General features: G+C 37.0%; 1 protein-coding gene across 16 annotated transcripts in view; it reads left to right on the top strand.

The window, feature by feature from the left end:
- The window catches only part of BPTF (bromodomain PHD finger transcription factor), a 158580-nt gene that overhangs the window by 94658 nt on the left and 40367 nt on the right, over positions 1–23555 (top strand). For 11 of the 16 annotated variants that reach the window (XM_036899870.2, XM_057501623.1, XM_036899868.2 and 8 more), the window contains 8 exons: positions 7884–8013; positions 8402–8540; positions 11601–11768; positions 12873–15177; positions 19451–19575; positions 20116–20244; positions 21954–22104; positions 22466–22589. In XM_036899870.2, coding sequence (XP_036755765.2) covers positions 7884–8013; positions 8402–8540; positions 11601–11768; positions 12873–15177; positions 19451–19575; positions 20116–20244; positions 21954–22104; positions 22466–22589 — 3271 coding nt within the window. The remainder of the gene's footprint in view (positions 1–7883; positions 8014–8401; positions 8541–11600; positions 11769–12872; positions 15178–19450; positions 19576–20115; positions 20245–21953; positions 22105–22465; positions 22590–23555) is intronic. The other 5 variants (XM_036899876.2, XM_036899873.2, XM_036899875.2 and 2 more) reach the window with 1 other exon arrangement.

Genomic DNA, 23555 nt, shown 5'->3' with positions numbered 1-23555 from the left:
TCCCCAATTTCTCACCTGATGACCCCCCAGCGACTGTGCCTGTCTTAGGTTGTTCCTCCCTTGAGGAATCTTACCCGTCTCTGGCTAACCAGTCATCTTCCGGGGCCACACAGGGAAATGTTAAGTTGGTAAGTGAGAGAGAAGCCTTATTGTTTGAAATGGTTAGCTTTTTATTTCTTTGCATATTTATGCCCTGTGGCTTCTATGCCCAGCATTTGTCTTGAGGTATCTTTACCACTTGGAGGAGTTATGATACTCGGTAAATTTGATATGAGGCACGAATTCTATTTAAGAATTCGTTGTAATTAGGAAGGAAGAAGAAAAGCTATAGAAGTAGCAGGCGGGAGAAAACATGGGAAGATTGATTATTTCTTTGACATATCTTCTTGTAGAGTAACTTCAGCATGTATATATTTTAAGCTACTACTTAAATTGCACACACACATTAACATAATAGGAGTATAGTTACATAACCAAAGCATACCTGTAATTACCAGCCATCTCCAGTGAAACCAAGAAAACCAGTTAGGCACCCTAGGCATTTGTGAAAACTTATCAATGATATGATGGTTATTATCTAACTGAATTTGAATAGTTTGAGAAAAATCAGACAAATTAAAACAACCCATTCCTGGGCACTGTTCACATCCCATATGTTCTTTTAACAGTAAATAGTCTGTAGTTGTAAGATTTTGGAGCGCTACAATTTGCACTTCTCCTAATTCTTGGTTGAGTTCCAACAGTATAGATCCAGTCAAATTTGTTGTTTTACTGTATGCACAGGCCAGCTTAGATATCTCCTTCATTCCCATGGCAAGTCCAGGAGCTGGTGGGATGAGTGCATCTACAGCTGTAGCAGTGCGTGGATCTTTGTTGGGGTTTTTTGATGATCATCTTCTGGCATGAGTCTTCCCGAGAGTGCTGATGTTGGAAGTTCTCTTTCATATCGTTTCTTAGTTCATTTTCGGGGTAGCCAAATTAGGCTTTGATCCTCTGTATAAACACAAACAGACCCTTTGCCTACACTTTTATATGTCCTTTATATTATTGTGTAGAACTCATTAGAGGTCACCACATAGGAACTGCATTTTTTTTTTTTTTTAATCATTAATCTACACTTACATGACGAATACTTACGAATACTTTGTTTACTAGGCTCTCCCCTATACCAGGTCCCCCCTATATACTCCTTTACAGTCACTGTCCATCAGCGTAGCAACCTGTTGTAGAATCACTACTTGTCTTCTCTGTGTTGTACAGCCCTCCCCTTTCTCCCACCCCGCTATGGATGCTAATCTTAATACCCCCCTACTTCTCCCCCCCTTATCCCTCCCTACCCACCCATCCTCCCCAGTCCCTTTCCCTTTGGTACCTGTTAGTCCATTCTTGAGTTCTGTGATTCTGCTGCTGTTTTGTTCCTTCAGTTTTTCCTTTGTTCTTATATTCCACAGATGAGTGAAATCATTTGGTATTTCTCTTTCTCTGCTTGGCTTGTTTCACTGAGCAAAATACCCTCCAGCTCCATCCATGTTGCTGCAAATGGTTGGATTTGCCCTTTTCTTATGGCTGAGTAGTATTCCATTGTGTATATGTACCACATCTTCTTTATCCATTCATCTATCGATGGACATTTAGGTTGCTTCCAATTCTTGGCTATTGTAAATAGTGCTGCGATAAACATAGGGGTGCACTGATCTTTCTCATACTTGATTGCTGCATTCTTAGGGTAAATTCCTAGGAGTGCAATTCCTGGGTCAAATGGTAAGTCTGTTTTGAGCATTTTGATGTACCTCCATACTGCTTTCCACAATGGTTGAACAAGTTTACATTCCCACCAGCAGTGTAGGAGGGTTCCCCTTTCTCCACAGCCTCGCCAACATTTGTTGTTGTTTGTCTTTTGGATGGCAGCCATCCTTACTGGTGTGAGGTGATACCTCATTGTAGTTTTAATTTGCATTTCTCTGATAATTAGCGATGTGGAGCATCTTTTCATGTGTCTGTTGGCCATCTGTATTTCTTTTTTGGAGAGCCGTCTGTTCAGTTCCTTTGCCCATTTTTTAATTGGGTTATTTGTTTTTTGTTTGTTGAGGCGTGTGAGCTCTTTATATATTCTGGACGTCAAGCCTTTATCGGATGTGTCATTTTCAAAGATATTCTCCCATACTGTAGGGTTTCTTTTTGTTCTATTGATGGTGTCTTTTGCTGTACAGAAGCTTTTCAGCTTAATATAGTCCCACTTGTTCATTTTTGCTGTTGTTTTCCTTGCCCGGGGAGATATGTTCAAGAAGAGGTCACTCATGTTTATGTCTAAGAGGTTTGTGCCTATGTTTTCTTCCAAGAGTTTAATGGTTTCATGACTTACATTCAGGTCTTTGATCCATTTTGAGTTTACTTTTGTATATGGGGTTAGACGATGGTCCAGTTTCATTCTCCTACATGTAGCTGTCCAGTTTTGCCAGCACCATCTGTTGAAGAGACTGTCATTTCGCCATTGTATGTCCATGGCTCCTTTATCAAATATTAATTGACCATATATGTCTGAGTTAATGTCTGGATTCTCTAGTCTGTTCCATTGGTCTGTGGCTCTGTTCTTGTGCCAGTACCAAATTGTCTTGATTACTATGGCTTTATAATAGAGCTTGAAGTTGGGGAGTGAGATCCCCCCTACTTTATTCTTCTTTCTCAGGATTGCTTTGGCTATTCGGGGTCTTTGGTGGTTCCATATGAATTTTTGAATTATTTGATCCAGTTCATTGAAGAATGTTGCTGGTAGTTTCATAGGGATTGCATCAAATCTGTATATTGCTTTGGGCAGGATGGCCATTTTGACGATATTAATTCTTCCTAGCCATGAGCATGGGATGCGTTTCCATCTGTTAGTGTCCCCTTTAATTTCTTTTAAGAGTGACTTGTAGTTTTCAGAATATAAGTCTTTCACTTCTTTGGTTAGGTTTATTCCTAGGTATTTTATTTTTTTTGATGCAATTGTGAATGGAGTTGTTTTCCTGATTTCTCTTTCTGTTGGTTCATTGTTGGTATATAGGAAAGCCACAGATTTCTGTGTGTTGATTTTGTATCCTGCAACTTTGCTGTATTCCGATATCAGTTCTAGTAGTTCTGGGGTGGAGTCTTTAGGGTTTTTTATGTACAGTATCATGTCATCTGCAAATAGTGACAGTTTGACTTCTTCTTTGCCAATCTGGATTCCTTGTATTTTTTTGTTTTGTCTGATTGCCGTGGCTAGGACCTCTAGTACAATGTTAAATAACAGTGGGGAGAGTGGGCATCCCTGTCTAGTTCCCGATCTCAGCGGAAATGCTTTCAGCTTCTCGCTATTCAATATAATGTTGGCTGTGGGTTTTTCATAGATGGCCTTTATTATGTTGAGGTACTTGCCCTCTATTCCCATTTTGCTGAGAGTTTTTATCATGAATGGATGTTGAACTTTGTCAAATGCTTTTTCAGCATCTATGGAGATGATCATGTGGTTTTTGTCTTTCTTTTTGTTGATGTGGTGGATGATATTGATGGACTTTCGAATGTTGTGCCATCCTTGCATCCCTGGGATGAATCCCACTTGGTCATGGTGTACGATGGTTTTGATGTATTTTTGAATTCGGTTTGCTAAAATTTTGTTGAGTATTTTTGCGTCTACGTTCATCAGGGATATTGGTCTATAGTTTTCTTTTTTGGTGGTGTCTTTGCCTGGTTTTGGTATTAGGGTGATGTTAGCTTCATAGAATGAGTTTGGGAGTATCCCCTCCTCTTCTGTTTCTTGGAAAACTTTAAGGAGAATGGGTATTATGTCTTCCCTGTATGTCTGATAAAATTCCGAGGTAAATCCATCTGGCCCGGGGGTTTTGTTCTTTGGTAGTTTTTTGATTACCGCTTCAATTTCGTTGCTGGTAATTGGTCTGTTTAGATTTTCTGTTTCTTTCTGGGTCAGTCTTGGAAGGTTGTATTTTTCTAGGAAGTTGTCCATTTCTCCTAGGTTTCCCAGCTTGTTAGCATATAGGTTTTCATAGTAGTCTCTAATAATTCTTTGTATTTCTGCGGGATCTGTTGTGATTTTTCCTTTCTCATTTCTGATACTGTTGATTTGTGTTGACTCTCTTTTCCTCTTAATAAGTCTGGCTAGAGGCTTATCTATTTTGTTTATTTTCTCGAAGAACCAGCTCTTGGTTTCATTGATTTTTGCTATTGTTTTATTCTTCTCAATTTTATTTATTTCTTCTCTGATCTTTATTATGTCCCTCCTTCTGCTGACCTTAGGCCTCATTTGTTCTTCTTTTTCCAATTTTGATAGTTGTGACATTAGACCGTTCATTTGGGATTGCTCTTCCTTTTTTAAATATGCTTGGAGTGCTATATACTTTCCTCTTAAGACTGCTTTTGCTGCGTCCCACAGAAGTTGGGGCTTAGTGTTGTTGTTGTCATTTGTTTCCATATATTGCTGGATCTCCATTTTGATTTGGTCATTGATCCATTGATTATTTAGGAGCGTGTTGTTTAGCCTCCATGTGTTTGTGAGCCTTTTTGCTTTCTTTGAACAGTTTATTTCTAGTTTAATGCCTTTGTGGTCTGAAAAGTTGGTTGGTAGGATTTCAATCTTTTGGAATTTACTGAGGCTCTTTTTGTGTCCTAGTATGTGGTCTATTCTGGAGAATGTTCCATGTGCACTTGAGAAGAACGTGTATCCTGTTGCTTTTGGATGTAGAGTTCTGTAGATGTCTATTAGGTCCATCTGTTCTAGTGTGTTGTTCAGTGCCTCTGTGTCCTTACTTATTTTCTGTCTGGTGGATCTGTCCTTTGGAGTGAGTGGTGTGTTGAAGTCTCCTAGAATGAATGCATTGCATTCTATTTCCTCCTTTAGTTCTGTTAATATTTGTTTCAGGTATGTTGGTGCTCCTGTATTGGGTGCATATATATTTATAATGGTTATATCCTCTTGATGGACTGAGCCCTTTATCATTATGTAATGTCCTTCTTTGTCTTTTTTTACTTTCTTTATTTTGAAGTCTGTTTTGTCTGATACCAGAATTGCAACACCTGCTTTCTTCTCTCTGTTGTTTGCTTGAAATATCTTTTTCCATCCCTTGACTTTAAGTCTGTGCGCGTCTTTGGGTTTGAGGTGAGTCTCTTGTAAGCAGCATATGGATGGATCTTGCTTTTTTATCCATTCTATTACTCTGTGTCTTTTGATTGGTGCATTCAGTCCATTTACATTTAGGGTGATTATTGAAAGGTATGAATTTATTGCCATTGCAGGCTTTAAGTTTGTGGTTACCAAAGGTTTAGGGTTAGCTTCTTTACTGTCTTACTGTCTAACTTAACTCGCTTGTTGAGCTATTATAAACACAATCTGCTGATTCTTTATTTCTCTCCCTTCTTATTCCTCCTCCTCCCTTCTTCATATGTTGGGTGTTTTGTTGTGTGCTCTTTTTAGGAGTGCTCCCATCTAGAGCAGTCCCTGTAGGATGCCCTGTAGAGGTGGTTTGTGGGAGGCAAATTCCCTCAACTTTTGCTTGTCTGGGAATTGTTTAATCCCTCCTTCATATTTAAATGATATTCGTGCTGGATACAGTAGTCTTGGTTCGAGGCCCTTCTGTTTCATTGCATTAAGTATATCATGCCATTCTCTTCTGGCCTGTAGGGTTTCTGTTGAGAAGTCTGATGATAGCCTGATGGGTTTTCCTTTGTAGGTAACCTTTTTTTTCTCTCTGGCTGCTTGTAATACTTTGTCCTTGTCTTTGATCTTTGCCATTTTAATTATTATGTGTCTTGGTGTTGCCCTCCTTGGATCCCTTGTCATGGGAGTTCTGTGTACCTCTGTGGTCTGAGAGGCCATTTCTTCCCCTAGTTTGGGGAAATTTTCAGCAATTATTTCTTCAAAGACATTTTCTATCCCCTTTTCTCTCTCTACTTCTTCTGGAATGCCTATGATTCTTAAATTATTTCTTTTATATTGATCACTCAGCTCTCTTAAAATTCTTTCATTCCTGGAGATCCTTTTATCTCTCTCTGCATCAGCTTCTCTGCGTTCCTGTTCTCTGTTTTCTAGTCCATTAATGGTCTCTTGCATCTCGTCCATTCTGTTTTGAAGTCCTTCCAGAGCTTGTTTTATTTCTGAATTCTCCTTCCTTAGTTCTTGCATATTTCTCTGCAAGTCCATCAGCATGGTTATGACTTTTGTTTTGAATTCTTTTTCAGGTAGACTGGCTAAATCTATCTCCCCAGATTCCTTCTCAGGGGAAGATGTAGCAGATGCCGAAGCTGTCTGGGTTAGTCTTGTCTGAATCATATTTTTTTGCCTTTTCATGTTGACAGGTGCTATTGACTGTCAGCTGGGAGGGCCAAAATTTTCACTTACTACTGGCCTTTCTTTACTGGGGCAACTGCGACCCCTAGTGGCTTGTGTTGGGTAATTGCGTGTAGAGTGGGTCTTTGTGTCTTGCCTGGCCGGAAGGGAGAAATTTCCCTTTCTGTGGGCGGAATTTGTCTCAGGCTGCTTCTCTGCTTTCGCAGCGCCCGGTGGGGTGATGGATGGGGGGGCTGCTTGACTGTTTGCCTCCGTGAGGGGTCTCAGAGCTGTTGCCCAGGGGGTTAGTGCACCCGGTTTTCCCTGTAATTTCCAGCTGCTGTACTGTGACCTGGGTTGTTTCCGTCAAGCTGTTAAGTCCCTGTCCCTTTAAGACTCTCAAAAAAGCCCCCGCTTCTCTTTGTCACAGGGGCATCAGCTTCAGCACCCGCTCTGAGGTCTACCCCCTGTTCTCCCAGTATCCAGGGCCCCCTGGGCATATACTGTGTCTGCGCTCTGGCCCGGATGGCTGGGGCTGGGTGTTCGGCAGTCCTGGGCTCCGTCTCCCTCCCGCTCTGCCTATTGTTCTCCCGCCGGGAGCTGGGGGGAGGGGCGCTCGCGTCCCGCAGGGCCGGGGCTTGTATCTTACCCCCTTCGCGAGGCGCTGGGTTCTCGCTGGTGTAGCTGCAGTCTGGCCACTGTCCTGCGTCTTCTGGTCTCTCTTTTAGGGCTAGTTGTGTTTGTTGTATTTTCAAAAGTATATATGTTTTTGGGAGGAGATTCCCACTGTCCTACTCACGCCGCCATGTTGGCTCCGCCCTATCCATAGGTTTTGATTAATGTCCCTGTTTATGAAATACTCTCTTTGACAAAAAATATACCCTAATCACTTTAATGTAGATCCTCCACCACAGGCTTGCCCATCTCCTTCTGATGCTGGATGCAAAGATAATCTGTTTTCCTGCTTGAAAACCCTGTGAAGACTTTAAAAACCTCCAGTGCTAGATAGAAAGACTCAGAAAATTGGTTGATAAAATAAGTGTTTTTGGTTTTGTTAGTCAAGGAAAATAGAACACATATTTTTTATATAATAAAGTATTCTTTAATTGGGAATTGGTTCAGTAACTTACAGTATGTCCATGTATTTGGTATGTTATTTAATTCTTTAAAAATCTATATCTTCTGGTATGGGAAGGTCTCCTAGTGTAGTTACTCATTGATTAAAAACTGTATTTGTACTTGTAATATATCCTTTGTTTTATTTGTAATATAATATCCTTTTTGTGTAAATATAATGGTGTATATGTGAAATGTTTCAGGAATAAGTCATAAATGAGTGTATTTTATGAGCAGACAGAGGGGATGGAGAGCAGGCTTTGTTTTGGCCTTCTTGTACTATTTGACTTGTCCTGTTAGGGAATTATACATCTACTACTTAATTTTCTGTGTTGGGGATGTCTGGGTTGTGGGATTATATATAGCTAACCACTCTTTCTTTTTGTCTTCCTAATTTTTAGTACTGTATTTTTATCTTCATTTTTCAAAGTTAAATGTAATTTTGCCTTTCTATTCATACATTTCTTAGGTTACACAGGATGACATCAATTGAAAGAGAAGAAAAGGAGAAAGTCAAAAAGAAAGAGAAAAAACAAGAAGAAGAAGAAACAATGCAACAAGCTACATGGGTAAAATACACATTTCCAGTTAAACATCAGGTAATTTTTACTATGACCTTTTGAAATAGTATTAGCCTTTCTGAGACTTTTATTCAACTTTGAATACTTAACTGCTTTGTTTTACTTGTCACACAATCTTTTAATTAACGTAGTTGGAAGTGAAGTAAATCTTTTTGGCAATTTTATAAGCTTAGATTTATCTTAGACTATAGGTGGGTTATTCAACCAACTTATTGAAATTGTGTTACATTTTTCATATGAGAGGGTAGTATTCAGTTTTTTTCATAAATCTTTGAATCTTGGTGAAAATACTATTGGTAAACCTAATTTGCCTGACTGTTGATCTTGTTTGGTAAAAAGTATAAAACCACACATATTTTATAAACCTTCTCATTCTTGTTAATTGGGGTGTTTTCATTTACACCAGGTTTGGAAACAAAAAGGAGAGGAATACAGAGTAACGGGATACGGTGGTTGGAGCTGGATTAGTAAAACTCACGTTTATAGGTTTGTTCCTAAATTGCCAGGCAATACTAATGTGAATTACAGAAAGCCATTGGAAGGAAGTAAGTAACTGAAGTTATGTTTTTATCTAATCGTTTCTGATTTATATTATGTCTTTTAAATTTGTAGTCTATTGACCATATTTTGAGTAAGTGTTTCTTCTGTGGGGAAAATCTAGTAATCACAGTGTTGCTCATGTAATTGTGTATTAATGATACCAAAAAAAGTGTTTCTTCTGCAATTTTAATAGAATGTATGAAATTACTAATGTAGTTTATTAATAGCAAACTCTAAAAATGTTTAAGGTAGCTTTAGTCACAGGATTTTGATATCTAGGATTCAGTTAAAGAATAGAATAGTGGTAAGCAGTTTGTAATGTATGTAATTGTTGAATCATATACATTATATACATTTTATAATGTGTGTAATTGTTAAATATCTTGTATACCTGCAACCAATATATTGCTATATATCAACTATACATCAATTAAAAAAATAAACACAAAGAAAGATAATAGCATAGAACTTAGTAGAAAAGAAAAAAGTCCTGAGCCACTTAATTATTTTTCTAAAATCTTAAATTCAGTACTGTTGACTTCTTGGAGAACCACCTATCTGGTAACCTCAGTGTCATAGCACTTAACAAAACCAGAAAGGAAGTGATAGGGGCTTCCATAACACTTTCATAAGTGAGGTAGTAACTCAGTTTATGCTGTTGGCTAACAACTTTAGTATTTAGAAACACAGAATTCTGGAGGTGAACTGCCCTTTAAGAGAAGCATGTATTCTGAAACTTGTGCAACATGAGAAAATGGTTTCATGAAGATGCTAAGAGATACACAGTTCACACGGATAGAGAATGATAGGAACCTGGCTGGAGCCATTGGCTCCTTTCATTGCCTCTTTTGCACTCTGCTTTGGTGTCTCTCCTTTGTTATCTAAGCAATTTTGAAAAGCAAATCTGTTTTCTATGCGGTATAATTCGCTACTTTATGGTGTGTTATGTTCTTTCCTATGAAGCCTATGCTATAGTGCCAAATAAGTACTACGTACATACCTAGCTAACTAATTTGGCTTCCTCTGATTGGTTCTGGGGAATCTGGGCTGGTAAATATTTGAAACTCTTAATGTGGGAAAGTTATCATTGGATTACCTTTTAACAGAAAAAACATATATTTTATAATGTTCACTAGAATTTACTTTATTGGGAGTTAGGAGTATCTTACAATAACAGATTCTCAATGAATATTTTTATTATTATCTGATTATATTAAAGCAAAATATCCATTATATTCCAAAAGATGGTTACAGTTTTTTATTAATCATTTTGTTGCTCCAGTTAGCCATGAAGCACTTGGAATTATAGAGAGTCTTTGCTTAATTGTGCCTGACTTGGATAATAAAATCCAGGTTATGAATGAGCAAAATATTTAGGCTTTTGCAGATTTATTTCCTATCCACTTGCATTAGCATAGGGTTTTCCGTTGTACAAGTGTTAGACCCTTATGTAGTCAGGTACCACGTTGGTCTTCTAGCATCTTTTGAGCCTTTCCACCCAGGGGGTAGTGGGGAGGACAGCAGCATTGCACATCATTAGCTTAGTTTCAGTACAGAGTAGGAATTAGAATAGAGATAACAGTAACCACTGATTTATAATTTCAGAACTATTGGCCCCCTGTAATAATGACTAATGTAGCCTGAACAAACGAGGGGCACAAAGTATTGAAATCAGAGAAATGCAGTTCCGGGAGCACTGGACTTAGCATCAGAAGACCGGAGTGTTCACCTTGTTTGGCTGCTGACTGTGTCCCTGATCTCTAACTTCTGATCTGACTCAGACTGTATGCCTTTGTTTGGCACATTAAAGCTTCAATAAAGAATACTAATTAATGTGCAAGGATTAATAAAGGATATTAATTAATATTCTTTATGTCAAGGAGCCCTTTAGTGGGGGGAAAGACCCAAACATTTTATAATTGTCTATTTTATGTATCAGGATTCTTACAGCTTACAGATGGGGCTGCTGCTGTCATATCAAGTTCATTTTCAGCAGCTTGAAACCATTGAAAAAATACTGCCCAGTTCTGTAATAACTCAAGAAGCATTGAATAAGGAGAGTGTCTATTTAGTTTTCATCATTTTTTTGCCTGTGGGGTCCAGTACATCCTATACATATCCTGTCACCCTTTTCTATGAGTCTTTTCTTACCAGTCTCCTGCCGTCTTTTTTCTTTTGGAAAATTTGAAACTACACCAAAAGAATAGAAATGAATTCCCATGTAACTATCATTCAGCTTCAACAGTTACCAAATTCTATCATTCTTCTTTCAGTTGCCACTGACCAGTTTGTTTCCTGAGTTTTTTCCCTGTATTTAAAGCAAATTCCCGAAATCATGTTACTTATGAAAAGTAGTTCAGTATGTATCTCTAACAGAAATGGACATTTTTTTCCGTAACCACCACGCCATTAACACATTCAAAAAATTACTGATATTTAACATAACCATTTGATTCTCAGTTCACATTCCAGTTGTCCCACTTGTCTCAGAGATGCTGTTTTACTGTTGACAGTAAGTCAGGTCCAGATAAGGGCACACGTTGCATTTGATTATTTCTCTCAAGTCTCTCTTATTCTGTGATATAGACTTAAGTATTTTTCACTGGAGTCCATGGATAAACTTCCAAGGCTATCCACACATCCACTGAAATTGGTTTTTTAAGAAGTGTATGTACGTACTTTTTTCTCGATAGGGGATCACAGCTGTGATCTAATGGCTTTCCTATTAGATCATAGTTTATATAATTTTCATGGTTCTTTAACATAAAGTATGGCAGAAGTCACTGATGCAGATTTCTGGAGTCATTGAATAGGTTGAAATAGTCTCATAAGTGAAGGCTTCTAAAGAACATATAAAACACAATATTCCTCTTATGCTTTAGGTCAGCCGATCATGTAAGAAAGTATAGGATCTTCAACTTTTGGTTTTTTGATTTGGTTTTGTTTTTAATAAAAAAATGAAATATAAATTCTTGGAAAATACTTGATAATTTCCACTAAACTATATTTATTAAATTGCTAATATTTGATATACCTATAATTGCTATATGCTCAATTCTTTTTAGCCAAAAATAATATGGATGAAAATATGGATGAATTAGATAGAAGAAAAAGTCCAAAAAAAATAAGAACAGAGTCTGAATCTGAAGAAGGCGAGGTAAAAGACTCAGATGCTGCAAAAGGAGCAGACCAAAGTGAAATGGACATTTCAAAGGTTACTGAGAAGGACCAAGGTAAGGAGAGCCAAGGGTGGAGGGCAGCCTGGGGTGATAAGAATGCACTGGAACTAGTTCTTACATCAGGAAAGGTACTACATTGTCTTTTTCTGATAACAGCTTTATTGAAGCATAATTCATATGCCATATAAATCATCCATTTAAAGTGTATAATTCAGTGGTTTTTAGTATTACACAGAGTTGTTCACTCATCACTACAGTCAGTTTTAGAACATTTTCATCCCAAAAAGGGAAAACTCATACCCATTAGCAGTCAGTCCCAATCCTTCCTAAGTACCCCCACCGCACCAGTGCACTTTCTGTCTTTATGAATTTGCTTATTTGGGACATACATATAAATGGAGTCATATACTGTGTGGTCCTTTGTGACTGACATTGTTCACTTGGCATGATGTTTTCAAGGATTATCCATGTTTTGGCATGTATCAATATTCCTTCATTTCTTTTTATTTTTGGGTAGTACTCTGTGGTATGGATATGCCACATTTTGTTTGTCCATTCTTCAGTTGATGTACATTTGGGTTGTTTCTACTTTTTGGCTATTATGAATAATGCTAATTTGAACATTTGTGTACAACTTATTTTGTGGACATATGCTTTCACTTCTCTTGGGCAAATACCTAGGAGTGAAATTGCTGAGTCTTGGGATAACTGTGTTCAATCTTTTGAGGAACTTACACTGTCTTTTGTGAAAAGTCACTTTTTAAAAACTAGATGAGATAGATAATGCATGAGCCTTAGCATATTTTATAACTACACTGAACACTATAAAATGCACTATACAAAATTTTACATGAAGGTTACATGCAGCAATAGTTGTTGCCTACTAAGTAATTTTTCATTTTTGCATTCCATCATTTTTAGATACTAAGAATCAGAATATTTGTATATGTGCAATGTATGTGTTTTTTAACCTTTTATAAAGTTTAGCCCTGTCCATTGACCTACTTTAATCACGTATCAGGAACTTTGAAATATATGGATATTTATATTTAAAGCTCTTGAGTGAAAATAAAATCTGGGAGTTTCTAAAATAAAATGGTAATGAATTCTACACTTCAGACTAAAAGTTACACTTATATAAATGTCTTTGTTTCACAGATGTAAAAGAAGTCTTAGATTCTGACACTGATAAATCCATTAAGGAAGAACCAATGGAAGTGGACGATGATGTGAAAACAGAATCACACATAAATTGTCAGGAAAGTCCTCGAGTAGATGTGGTCAATGTGAGTGAGGGTTTTCATCTAAGGACTAGTTATAAAAAGAAAATTAAATCATCTAAACTAGATGGACTTCTTGAAAGGAGAATTAAACAGTTTACACTGGAAGAGAAACAACGTCTTGAAAAAATTAAGTTGGAGGGTGGAATTAAGGGTCTAGGAAAGACCTCTCCAAGTTCTTTGAAAAGTCTTTCTGAGTCACCACTAATAAAATCAAAAGAAGGGTGTCACAGTGACTTGCTTAGACAAGAACAAAGCCCTAATATAAGTAACGATAAATCTGAAGACTTGATTCAGGGATGTTCACACAGTAATTCCTCAATTCTTGGTATTGGTGATCCTAATCATGCAACAAACAAACTCTATCCAAAAGATCCAGTGTTAGATGATGTCTCCATTCAGAGCCCAGAAACTAACTGTCAGAAACAAAATTCTGTTGGAAATGACATAGATGAAAGTATCTCTGAACTTACTGGTAAAGGCCAGGGACCCAGTAAAATTAAAACAAAAGGAAGTGGTTTTCTCATTGATGACTCTAAACTAGCCAGTGCAGATGAAATTGGTACTTTGATCTATAAAAACAAAAAACCATTCATACAGGAGGATAATGACACCATTGTTTCTCCATCCCAGAGCCCTTCACTTCCGTCAGTACCTAAAGGTACTGATGATAGAGATATCCCATCTCTGTCAAAAGCAATGGACTTTGAAGGAAAACTAGGATGTGACTCTGAATATAATAGCACTTTGGAAAATAGTTCTGATACTATGTCTATTCAAGATAGCAGTGAAGAAGATATGATTGTTCAGAATAGCAATGAAAGTATTTCTGAACAGTTCATAACTCAAGAAGAAGGTATTGAAGGCTTGGAACAGTTGAAACATGAGTTTGTTTCAGATAATTCCACTGGAAACTGTGATGAAAGGCTGCAGAGTAAGGTAACTGAAGCAAATGGTAAAAAACCAAGTCCAGAACAGAAATTAGAGGAGAGACCAGTTAATAAATGTATTGATCAAATAAATCTAAAAAGTAGCACTGACAAAAAGAATAATGAAAATCGAGAGTCTGAAAAGAAAGGACAGAAAACAGGTACCTTTCAAATAAATGGAAAAGATAGTAAACCCAAAGTATATTTGAAAGGTGAATGCTTGAAAGAAATCTCACAGAGTAAAGTAGTAAGTGGTGATGTTGAACCAAAGGTTAATAATATAAATAAAATAATTCCTGAAAATATTAAATGTTTGACTGTTAAAGAATCTGCTGTAAAACCATTCATGAATGGTGATGTTATCATGGAAGATTTTAATGAAAAAAACAACTTAGAAACAAAATCATGTCTACTGAGATCTTCAGGTACTGAAGTTAACTACCAAGGTGGCCTAGAGACTCTGCTGGCAGCCAGAGAGTCGGAGAGTGCGCGGACTGCCACGCCTCCACCGTCCTGTTCAGAAAGCAGTTCAGTAGATCAAGTAGAAGATATGGAAATTGAAACCTCAGAAGTTAAGAAAGTTACTCCATCACCTATTACTTCTGGAGAGGAATCTAACCTGAGTAATGATTTTATTGATGAAAATGGTCTGCCCACCAACAAAGATGAAAATGTCAATGGAGAATCTAAAAGAAAAACAGTCATCACAGAAGTCACCACCATGACATCCACAGTGGCCACAGAATCAAAAACTGTGATCAAGGTAGCAAAAGGTGATAAGCAATCCGTGGTCTCTTCCTCAGAAAATAGTGCCAAATCCACTGTTACAACCACCACTACAACCGTAACAAAGCTTTCCACACCCTCCACAGACAGCAGCATGGACATCATTTCTGTGAAGGAGCAGAGCAGAACTGTGGTCACCACGACAGTGACGGACTCCCTGACCACTGCAGGGGGCACCCTGGTCACGTCCATGACTGTGAGCAAAGAGTATTCCACGAGAGACAAAGTGAAACTCATGAAATTTTCAAGACCCAAAAAGACTCGTTCAGGTACAGCTCTGCCATCCTATAGAAAGTTTATCACCAAGAGCAGCAAGAAGAGCATATTTGTTTTGCCTAATGATGACTTAAGAAAACTGGCCCGAAAAGGAGGAATCAGAGAAGTCCCTTATTTTAATTACAATGCAAAACCTGCCTTGGACATATGGCCATATCCTTCTCCTAGACCAACTTTTGGTATCACTTGGAGGTATGTACTTTAAAATGTATTTGGGGAAGGGACAAAGTTTTGGAAGAAATCAACTAATAAGAACATCTCATTTTCTTTAAAAAAAATGAGATAGTAGAGATAAGACTGGAAACCGTGCATTTATTTTTATTTACTTATTTATTTATTTTTTGTAAACTTGTGTATTTAATGGGCAAAGTTAATAATGGAAAAAAGATACAAGCAGTTTTGAATTCGGCCAGCTGGTAGGTACAAGGTTTACTTAAAGAGAAATGTTTGAGTAATGAAAATGTAAGAGAATCCTTTAAAATGCAATTGAATTTTACTTCTCACAAAGTAGAAGAAACATATCAAACAGTTAGTTGTTTTGGTGGTTGAATTTTCCAAGTTATTGCCATGTGTTTGCTCTGGGAATGAGATTATTACACAACTGGGTGAACACCAACTTTCTGGATTGTGTGTATTTCATTTCTTTCAGGTAATTCACAAAAACATAAGATAAAGGAAACATGCCTATAAATCACACAGGATTCATCGTAATGTAGAAATCTTCCTAGTATAATTTACTTGCATGATAATTTACTTGCATTTGTTTCTGGGGTTTTCTGTTATTTATGTGAGAAAAGGTAGTCTTTGAGATTCCTTGTTTTTTTTATTTAACCCAGAAATAGTTTTAATTTAAAATTTTCTGGGCATTAAGCTTTGAGGATGAGTAGTAAGTATGTATTGTTGACATATGTAAGATTATATAGCTTTATGTTCGGAAAGAATCTTAGAAATTGCCTTTTTATAGATGTGTAATAATTTGCCTCTGGCCGCAGAAGGACAGTTAGTAATAGTGCCTGGTTTTCCTAAATCCCAGTCTAGTACTTTATCTGCTGTATCACATTTCACATATTTGTCCTTGCTTTGTCCTTTTTCACGTCCTTGTCTTTTTATCTCTTCACCCTTACAACTGGAAAGGATGGGACATAAACATTGAAAATGTAAGAGTTCTCTGGGACAGGCTGAAAATCAGAAACAATAGTAGTCACAGTGAAGAGTTTGCTAGGATCCGGAAAGTGGTTATTTCAGCGAGTTACTGAGCAGACTCCATTTCACTTTAGGCTTCATTTCTGTGTGTCTTTAATATGGTCCCAGTTTCTTTAAGTTAAAATCATACATTTTGTTTGTTTCCTTTATACTACAATTACCTAGTATTATAGAAGACCAAAAAAGGAATGTAAATGAGTACCCTCTGTAAAGGAATTAATTAATAAATATGACCAATCGTAGTTGGTTTGACCAAGTTTTTTATAACTCATCTTTTGATTTGAATTAAAATATCATCACTCCATTACACATTCAATAGAGACAGCTGAAAAGTACAATTTCTCTGCAGGGCCTGCAATGAAGGATTTGCAGAATCCTGCAGGGAATCAAGGAACTCTTCATTACAGTTCATGGATTTGTAGGATTACTCTGCACTTTTCTGCTTTCTTCATTGAGAGCGGTCCCAAAATGTATCCTTGACTGTCCTGCAGGTAACTTCTTTCCCACTGGAAAAGTTACTGTGTACAAATACTTTAATTAAAATGACCTGGCAATTGTGGAGGCCGACCTTTCTGCTTTTTTCTGTTCTGTAATGGAAGGTAGGCTCAACCGGGAAGCACTTTTCTCTGAACCATTTCTGACCAAGTTGCTCAGGGCCCTTTTCTGCACGGCTGGGTTCCAGGAGCCTTGTATTGTTGTTATGTTTTAATATGCACTGTGGACACAATTTCTATCTGTTTAGTTAATTTCTCATTTCCTAATGGAGGGAAATACCTTCCTGTACATTTTAAAAAGATAATGCCTCAGATATATGCTAACATCTTAATTTGCTGAATTTGAGAGAAAATATAATCCCTTCTATCTAACCTGAGGCACAGGTAAATATGTAAATTATTCTTGACTTTAGAATTTTTAAAAAATATACTGCTATAAAAACCATTCAAGTGAAATGCATTTTTATACTTACACTTGAATATAATGTCTGATGCTTAGAATAGGAGCTAAGAATGCTAAAGGCTCATGTTTGATCTTCATTAATTTAATGTTAAGACTGAGAAGTATTGAAAAAGGGAAACGTCTCATCTACTCGTTAGGGCCTCTTTTTCCCTCCACAGCCCATTTCCTTACTCCCTTTTCCCTAGGCCCTGATTCTTTGTTTCATTATCACTTTAACTCAGAGTGCTGCTGGAGGATCCCCTGCCAGAGGATCTGCTTAAGAGGCAGATCTGTCCTGTGAATAACTGACTGAGCCCAGCAGGCATTAAAGGGGGCGTGTTAACTATTGCAGGGCTTGGAGGGGGAAAGCTCATGTCGCCTATACACTGCATTTATGAGACGTACTTCCCTCTACAACCCATCCCATACTGGATGAATTTCAGAGGCAGTATATAGATAGATGGTCTTTAATGCTCTTCTTCAATCCTTCCATTGGGAGCAGCACCTTCTGGCTCTGCCTTTCTCTCTCGTGCCAGCTTCCTCGCTTGCTGCACCTCTGCACCCCTTCCCTCCAGACTTAGCACACTGAATGTGGTTTCTGGGAAGAAGTGAATGCTCTTGTACACTTCCCTCGTAAGCATATGTGTGCCCCTTGCCTTGAGTCAGCCATCCCCACATCCTTGTCCTATGAGACTCAAGCAAAGCACCCATCCCCCTTCCTGCACCAGATCAGATGTCCCTCCCTTGTGCTTTTCTGTGTTAGAGCTCCTAAGGACAAAAGAACAGATTATAATTCATCTCTGTGTCCCCAGCTCCTTACATTTAGTCTAACACATAGAAGGCACTCATATTTTTTGAATGAGTAAATGAATGAACAGGCTGATAATGCCTGTGGTGTGTTCCTCAACAGGTGTTGTTTCCATTGTAAAATAGAGGTGCTTTAAAGTTGTTTGACTGTAGAGAGTGATTGGAGGGAGAATAGAGAGAATGAGAAAAAACTGCTCTTTCCAAATAAATATTCATTTGCTTCCCCCATAGCCCCAAGTTCCCTAGGCATTTCCATAGCATGTGATCTGAAAGTGACACACACCTTCCCATCTCAGGACATCCCTGCACTAGTTAACAATGGCCCTCTAATTTAAGGATTGTTCTTTCCAGATCAGAGGATTCATAGGCTGATAGCACAGTGAAGAAAATAATGGTGTCACAGGTAGAAATGGGAAGTTAAGAAGTTGGAGCTTTTTCCCTTTCTTACATTGTTCATTTTTCAACTCAATATTAAGAATAGAAAGCATTGCTTTTCAAATACTAATTGTGTTAAGATTTACCTTCTGCCTCTGTTAGAGGAGGAAGTTACTTTAGTTCTATAGGTTTTCTCCGCACTGCAGTCAACCAGTATATTCATTTAAGTATGTGGAAATGTCAAAAATTTAATTACACAAAGACCATTAACAGAATTGACAGCCTAGGACTACTTTAAAATGTTTTTTGGTTAATTCCATTTTTGGACATGATACCCATTGTAGTTGTGAATTCTTTTTGAGATGTGTTTTTAGTGTTATCTTTAAAGGAACATCTAAAATGTTTAGTAACTTTGCACACAGTGCTTAGGAAAAAAATCTGAACACACAGATTCCTTTCTTTCCTGATGAGCAATTAATACAGTACTGTCCTTTTTTATTAGTCATTTTATTGTAGGATTCCCAAACTACACTAATATGGTATTAAAGTGTTAATAGTATTAGCACTATTCATCATCTAGTAGTAGTTCATATTTTGCAGAACCACCATTCAGATAACAGAATTTTCTGTCAGTTGAGAAGGTCTCATTGAATTCGTGAGGTCCTTTTATTTTTGTTTTCCTTTTTGAGAGTATATAAACATGTTCAGCTTGTTTCAGTAAAAATCATTTAAGATTTTACCCTTCTTCAAAACTCTTTTATCACCTTGAGTAACACAATTATCTTCTTGCTCTCCTTCATAATTTGTCTAACATGTTTTGGAATTAGATTGAATTTATAAAATCTTCATAAATGGTTGCCATGTCAATCTTAACTCAGAAACAAGCTTCTTTTATACTTCATATGGCATTTCAAATGATTACAGACCCTTTTAAAGTTGTTAAATGCATGTTATGCCTAGGAACAAAAAAGTTACTTTATTAAAGGACATAATAATAGCCAGAATGCTTATCTTAGAAAACCATATGATAAATATTGAAGTCATGATGAGGACAAGAAATCATCCTTCCGTTTAATAGAATGTGTGTGTGCATGTGTGTGCATATATATACACATAAGTGGCTTTTCTTGGGTTTTTCTTTCAGGTATAGACTTCAGACTGTGAAGTCCTTAGCCGGAGTGAGCCTTATGTTAAGGTTACTATGGGCAAGTCTGAGATGGGATGACATGGCAGCCAAGGCTCCTCCAGGAGGAGGAACTACACGCACAGGTAAGAGTTTTATATTTTCTGGTTTAAAAGAGAAAATCACTTCGCAGCTCACTTAGTTTTAAGCACATCTGTAATACATTAAAATGTAATGCTTGTGTTTTAAAAATACAGCTTTGCTAAAGTTTGGCAGCCCTAAAATCCTGGGGGCCGGGAAGGGGGGTTCAAATTATAAGGTAAGTCACTTATGTGTGAACCAGTCTGGATTTTTAAGAGATATTTATTATTACAGAGTATACATAATTTAAACTGGGACATCTGGAACCCTGTGCCTTGCTGCTTCTCTCCTAGAGTTTTTATATTTTGACTGAATTTTGTCACTAGGCACTAAGCTGCCCCCGAATAGCATTTTGCTCAGTTTACAAATTGTCAGTGAGGAAGAAACTCAGTGTTATTGCAGTCTAGCAATGATCCTGTGGGCATCAGTTAAATGTTGCCAAAAGTTTATTCCATGTATGTCTTTTTTAAAGCACCAGATGTTGTACCTTTTTAGTCTCAATATTTTAGGTGGTTTTTAATACTGTGTGAATTAAATCACCATAGAAACATCTGAAACTGAAATCACAACAACAGAAATAATTAAGAGGCGAGATGTTGGTCCTTATGGCATTCGATCTGAATATTGTATCAGGAAAATCATTTGTCCGATTGGAGTTCCAGAAGCACCAAAAGGTAAGAAATAGAAAGAATTCTATTCTTTCATTATTGACTTTTAGCCATGTCTTTTATGAATTGAAATTTGATTGTAATTTTTTTCTTAACTCATTATTCAACTTTGAAAATGATATTTTTTCATTATAAATAATTATATTTTTTAAGTGATATTTAAGTAGTAAATATAGCAAGATTCCACTAGGTGCACACTGATACCTACAGGCATTGTGCCAAGCACAAAAAGGATACAAAGAGCTATAATAATACATCTTATAACTAAGATGTGGAGAGTGATTGACATCAGGCCATCAGCTCCAAGAGAGCAGCCATCAAGTTGGTCTGGATTGTTGTAGTCCCCACACCCATGCAGAATCTGACACAGAAGTAGTCAACAAAGATCTGTGGACTCAAGGAGTAAAACTACTGTGAAATACTGAAGTGCTCCAGGGAGAAATAATCTAAGACACATAAAGAGTTACTCAGGAACATTTATAGAGCACCTATATGATAGGTACTAGGTGGGAAATATTTAGAAGAATGAAATCCAGCTCCTATTCTCCAGGCAGCAAAGAAAAGATTACAGTATTGTAATGCTATATGTTAAAATCAAAACTATTAATCCTAAAGAGAGTTCAGTTAAGATGTCCAGGTTAGAAAAAAATCAATAATTTTATTTTATATATGATAAAAATACCTGTTAAGAAATGGGTAAAAGGAAAGTGCTGTCCTTAGAAACATTCTACTTACAGAAGTTGATTGTCTCACAATGTTTAAATTTATATTTTAAATTTTGATTGATTAACTCAAAAGTGCATGTTGGAGAGTAAATGACTAAGGAGGGCCTTTTACAAAAAAACATAAGAATACCTGTCCTGGTAAATGATGAAATACTAGGATAATTAAAACATTGTTGTCCTGGAACAGAAATAGTTCAGTTGGTAGGCAGAGATACCGAAGGACAGGGGTGTTCCTGACCAGTGTTCAGCCTTCAGTGCAAACCACTGGTGTCTCCTTGAATCACTTGTCCTTACCACTTTGTACAGCCCAGGTCCTGCCGGTATTTCAGTTTCCTTCTGCCACTTTCCTGTTCCCTGAACATAATGGAAAGGTTCAGTGCTTGTCTCTCCCTACTTTTTAGTTTTAAATCTTATCATTAGGAGGTTTTATCTATTCTTAATGGTTTCACATCCCTTCTTTGTAACTCTCAAATCCCCCTTTTCAGTGCTGTGATGGGTGATACAGATCGGCAGAGTTATGCATACTTAGCCCAACTGTGTGGGAGGATGGGCCTTTTGGAAGATGTGTCTGTCCATGTTGAGGTCTGAAGGATGATAGTCGTTAATCAAATGAGAGGAAGAGGAGCTAGGAATAGTGTTCCAGGTAGAGGAACAAGCTGTGTAAAGGCCCATTAGGCCTTTCGTATCAGGGGCCAGCAAACCATGACTCATAAGCCTTGATTCACCAACTGCTTTTTGTTAATAAAGTTTGATTAGAGCACAGCCATACTTACCCACTTATGTGTTGTCTTTGCACTTTTCATAATAGAAAGGCAGAGTTGAATATTTGTAACAGATTCCAGTTGCATCTTGTCCATGTAGTCTAAAGTATTTACCATCTGGCCCTTTAAGAAAAAGTTTGTCAACACCCTGCTTTTCATAATGTAAGTGGAGGTGCCAGACGTACTGTGAAGCTAAATTGCTAAAAGTACTCTTATTTCTCTTCCAAAGAAACACCTACACCTCAGAGGAAAGGCCTTCGATCAAGTGCATTGCGGCCAAAGAGACCAGAAACGCCCAAGCAAACTGGCCCTGTTATTATTGAAACTTGGGTAGCAGAAGAAGAGTTGGAATTATGGGAGATTAGGGCATTTGCTGAGAGGTAAGGAAATGGTTATCATGTGATCATGTATTTGAAGATTTTATCACTTAAGAATTAAAGAATTACCCCTTTAATAGTTAATACAGTATCAGTATGTCTTAGTTAATTTTACTCCAGCTTTTGCTTTTAAGAGCTAGCTGTGTATCATTTATTAAAGTCCTGTTTCTAATTTTAATGTGTTATCCATTTGTCAGTTTCTGATGATCTTAATTTAAATGTTTTTTTAATCAAAATAATTTCATTACTCAAAAAAATCATATTACCTTTGAGTAATATGAAAAGTCAACCAGATTTCCCTTAATATTGGATACCAGATGCCTGATAGCACAGGTTCTGATAAGTTCCTCCTTTTTTCCTGCAGAGTGGAGAAAGAAAAGGCACAAGCAGTTGAACAACAGGCTAAGGTTAGTGAACAGAAGAAGGCAGAGGACTTCAAGGCCCAAATGGAGGCTCACCTGAAACAGCAGCGGTTGGCTGCCCAGCAGGTGGGGGAGTTGGTACTAGTCCCACCTGGCAACAGATTGACATTTTTAGCCAAATACACACACACACACAAAGCACACTAATTATATATTCATGTGGTTTTATTTTTAAGTGTTTCTCACATATGTCTTTATTTTCACTAATTAAGCTCTCTGGATATACCAAAATGTGGTTTTGCAAAAAGTGTATGGATTGAGAGAAAAATGTAATAAGTTTCTCTTATTCACTACCTTTAGTATGTAGTAGACAGTTTCTAAAGGTAATTTTTTCCTGCAAAATTAGTGTGTAAAATCTCTCATTTATGAAAAAGCCAATTGTACTAAAACCCTGTAAGAGTTTGTTGTAATTGATAAAGCTACTGATGATTTCCTAGCATTTCCACACTGTAAATAATGCACCATATGTACCTGAATATTAGGGGTCCATGTAAAAGATGATACTTCATTTTCTATTAAGAAGGTACCATAAAAGTTTTAAACCAACTTGAATGTATAAACTTTCAGGATATAGATGAAATAGATAAATACCTGTTTATGATATCATTAACCTAGTTACACATAACTATTTAAAAATTATGTATTACACAAACCAAAGTATTCATTTTAAACTACTTTTTTCCCCTCACATTTTATATACACTTTTTTCATTTCTATATTTTAAATCAGTTTACTGTAGGTCATTTTCTTTACTAACAAAGTTTGAAATAATAGCAGCTTTTTGGATTCTGTCATGTCTACCTGTCCATTTATAGAAAAACTGTCTAGTTTTTTCGTTTTATGGATGTGTTTTGTCATCTCTATAGTATAAACTAGTGTCTTACTTCAAAATTTATTTTGATTGCTTATTTACAAAGATAGTCAACGTTTCTAATTTTGAAGGCATACCCTCAGGAAATTACTACTAAATGTGTGTTCAGTTGCTTTGCCTCCTTTTCTTGACTGATCCAATAAGATCACATCTCTCAGTCT

The sequence above is a fragment of the Manis pentadactyla genome, chromosome 4 (assembly GCF_030020395.1).
Source record: "Manis pentadactyla isolate mManPen7 chromosome 4, mManPen7.hap1, whole genome shotgun sequence".
NCBI classification, from domain to species: Eukaryota; Metazoa; Chordata; class Mammalia; order Pholidota; family Manidae; genus Manis; species Manis pentadactyla.
This window is presented reverse-complemented; position numbering and strand designations above follow the sequence as displayed.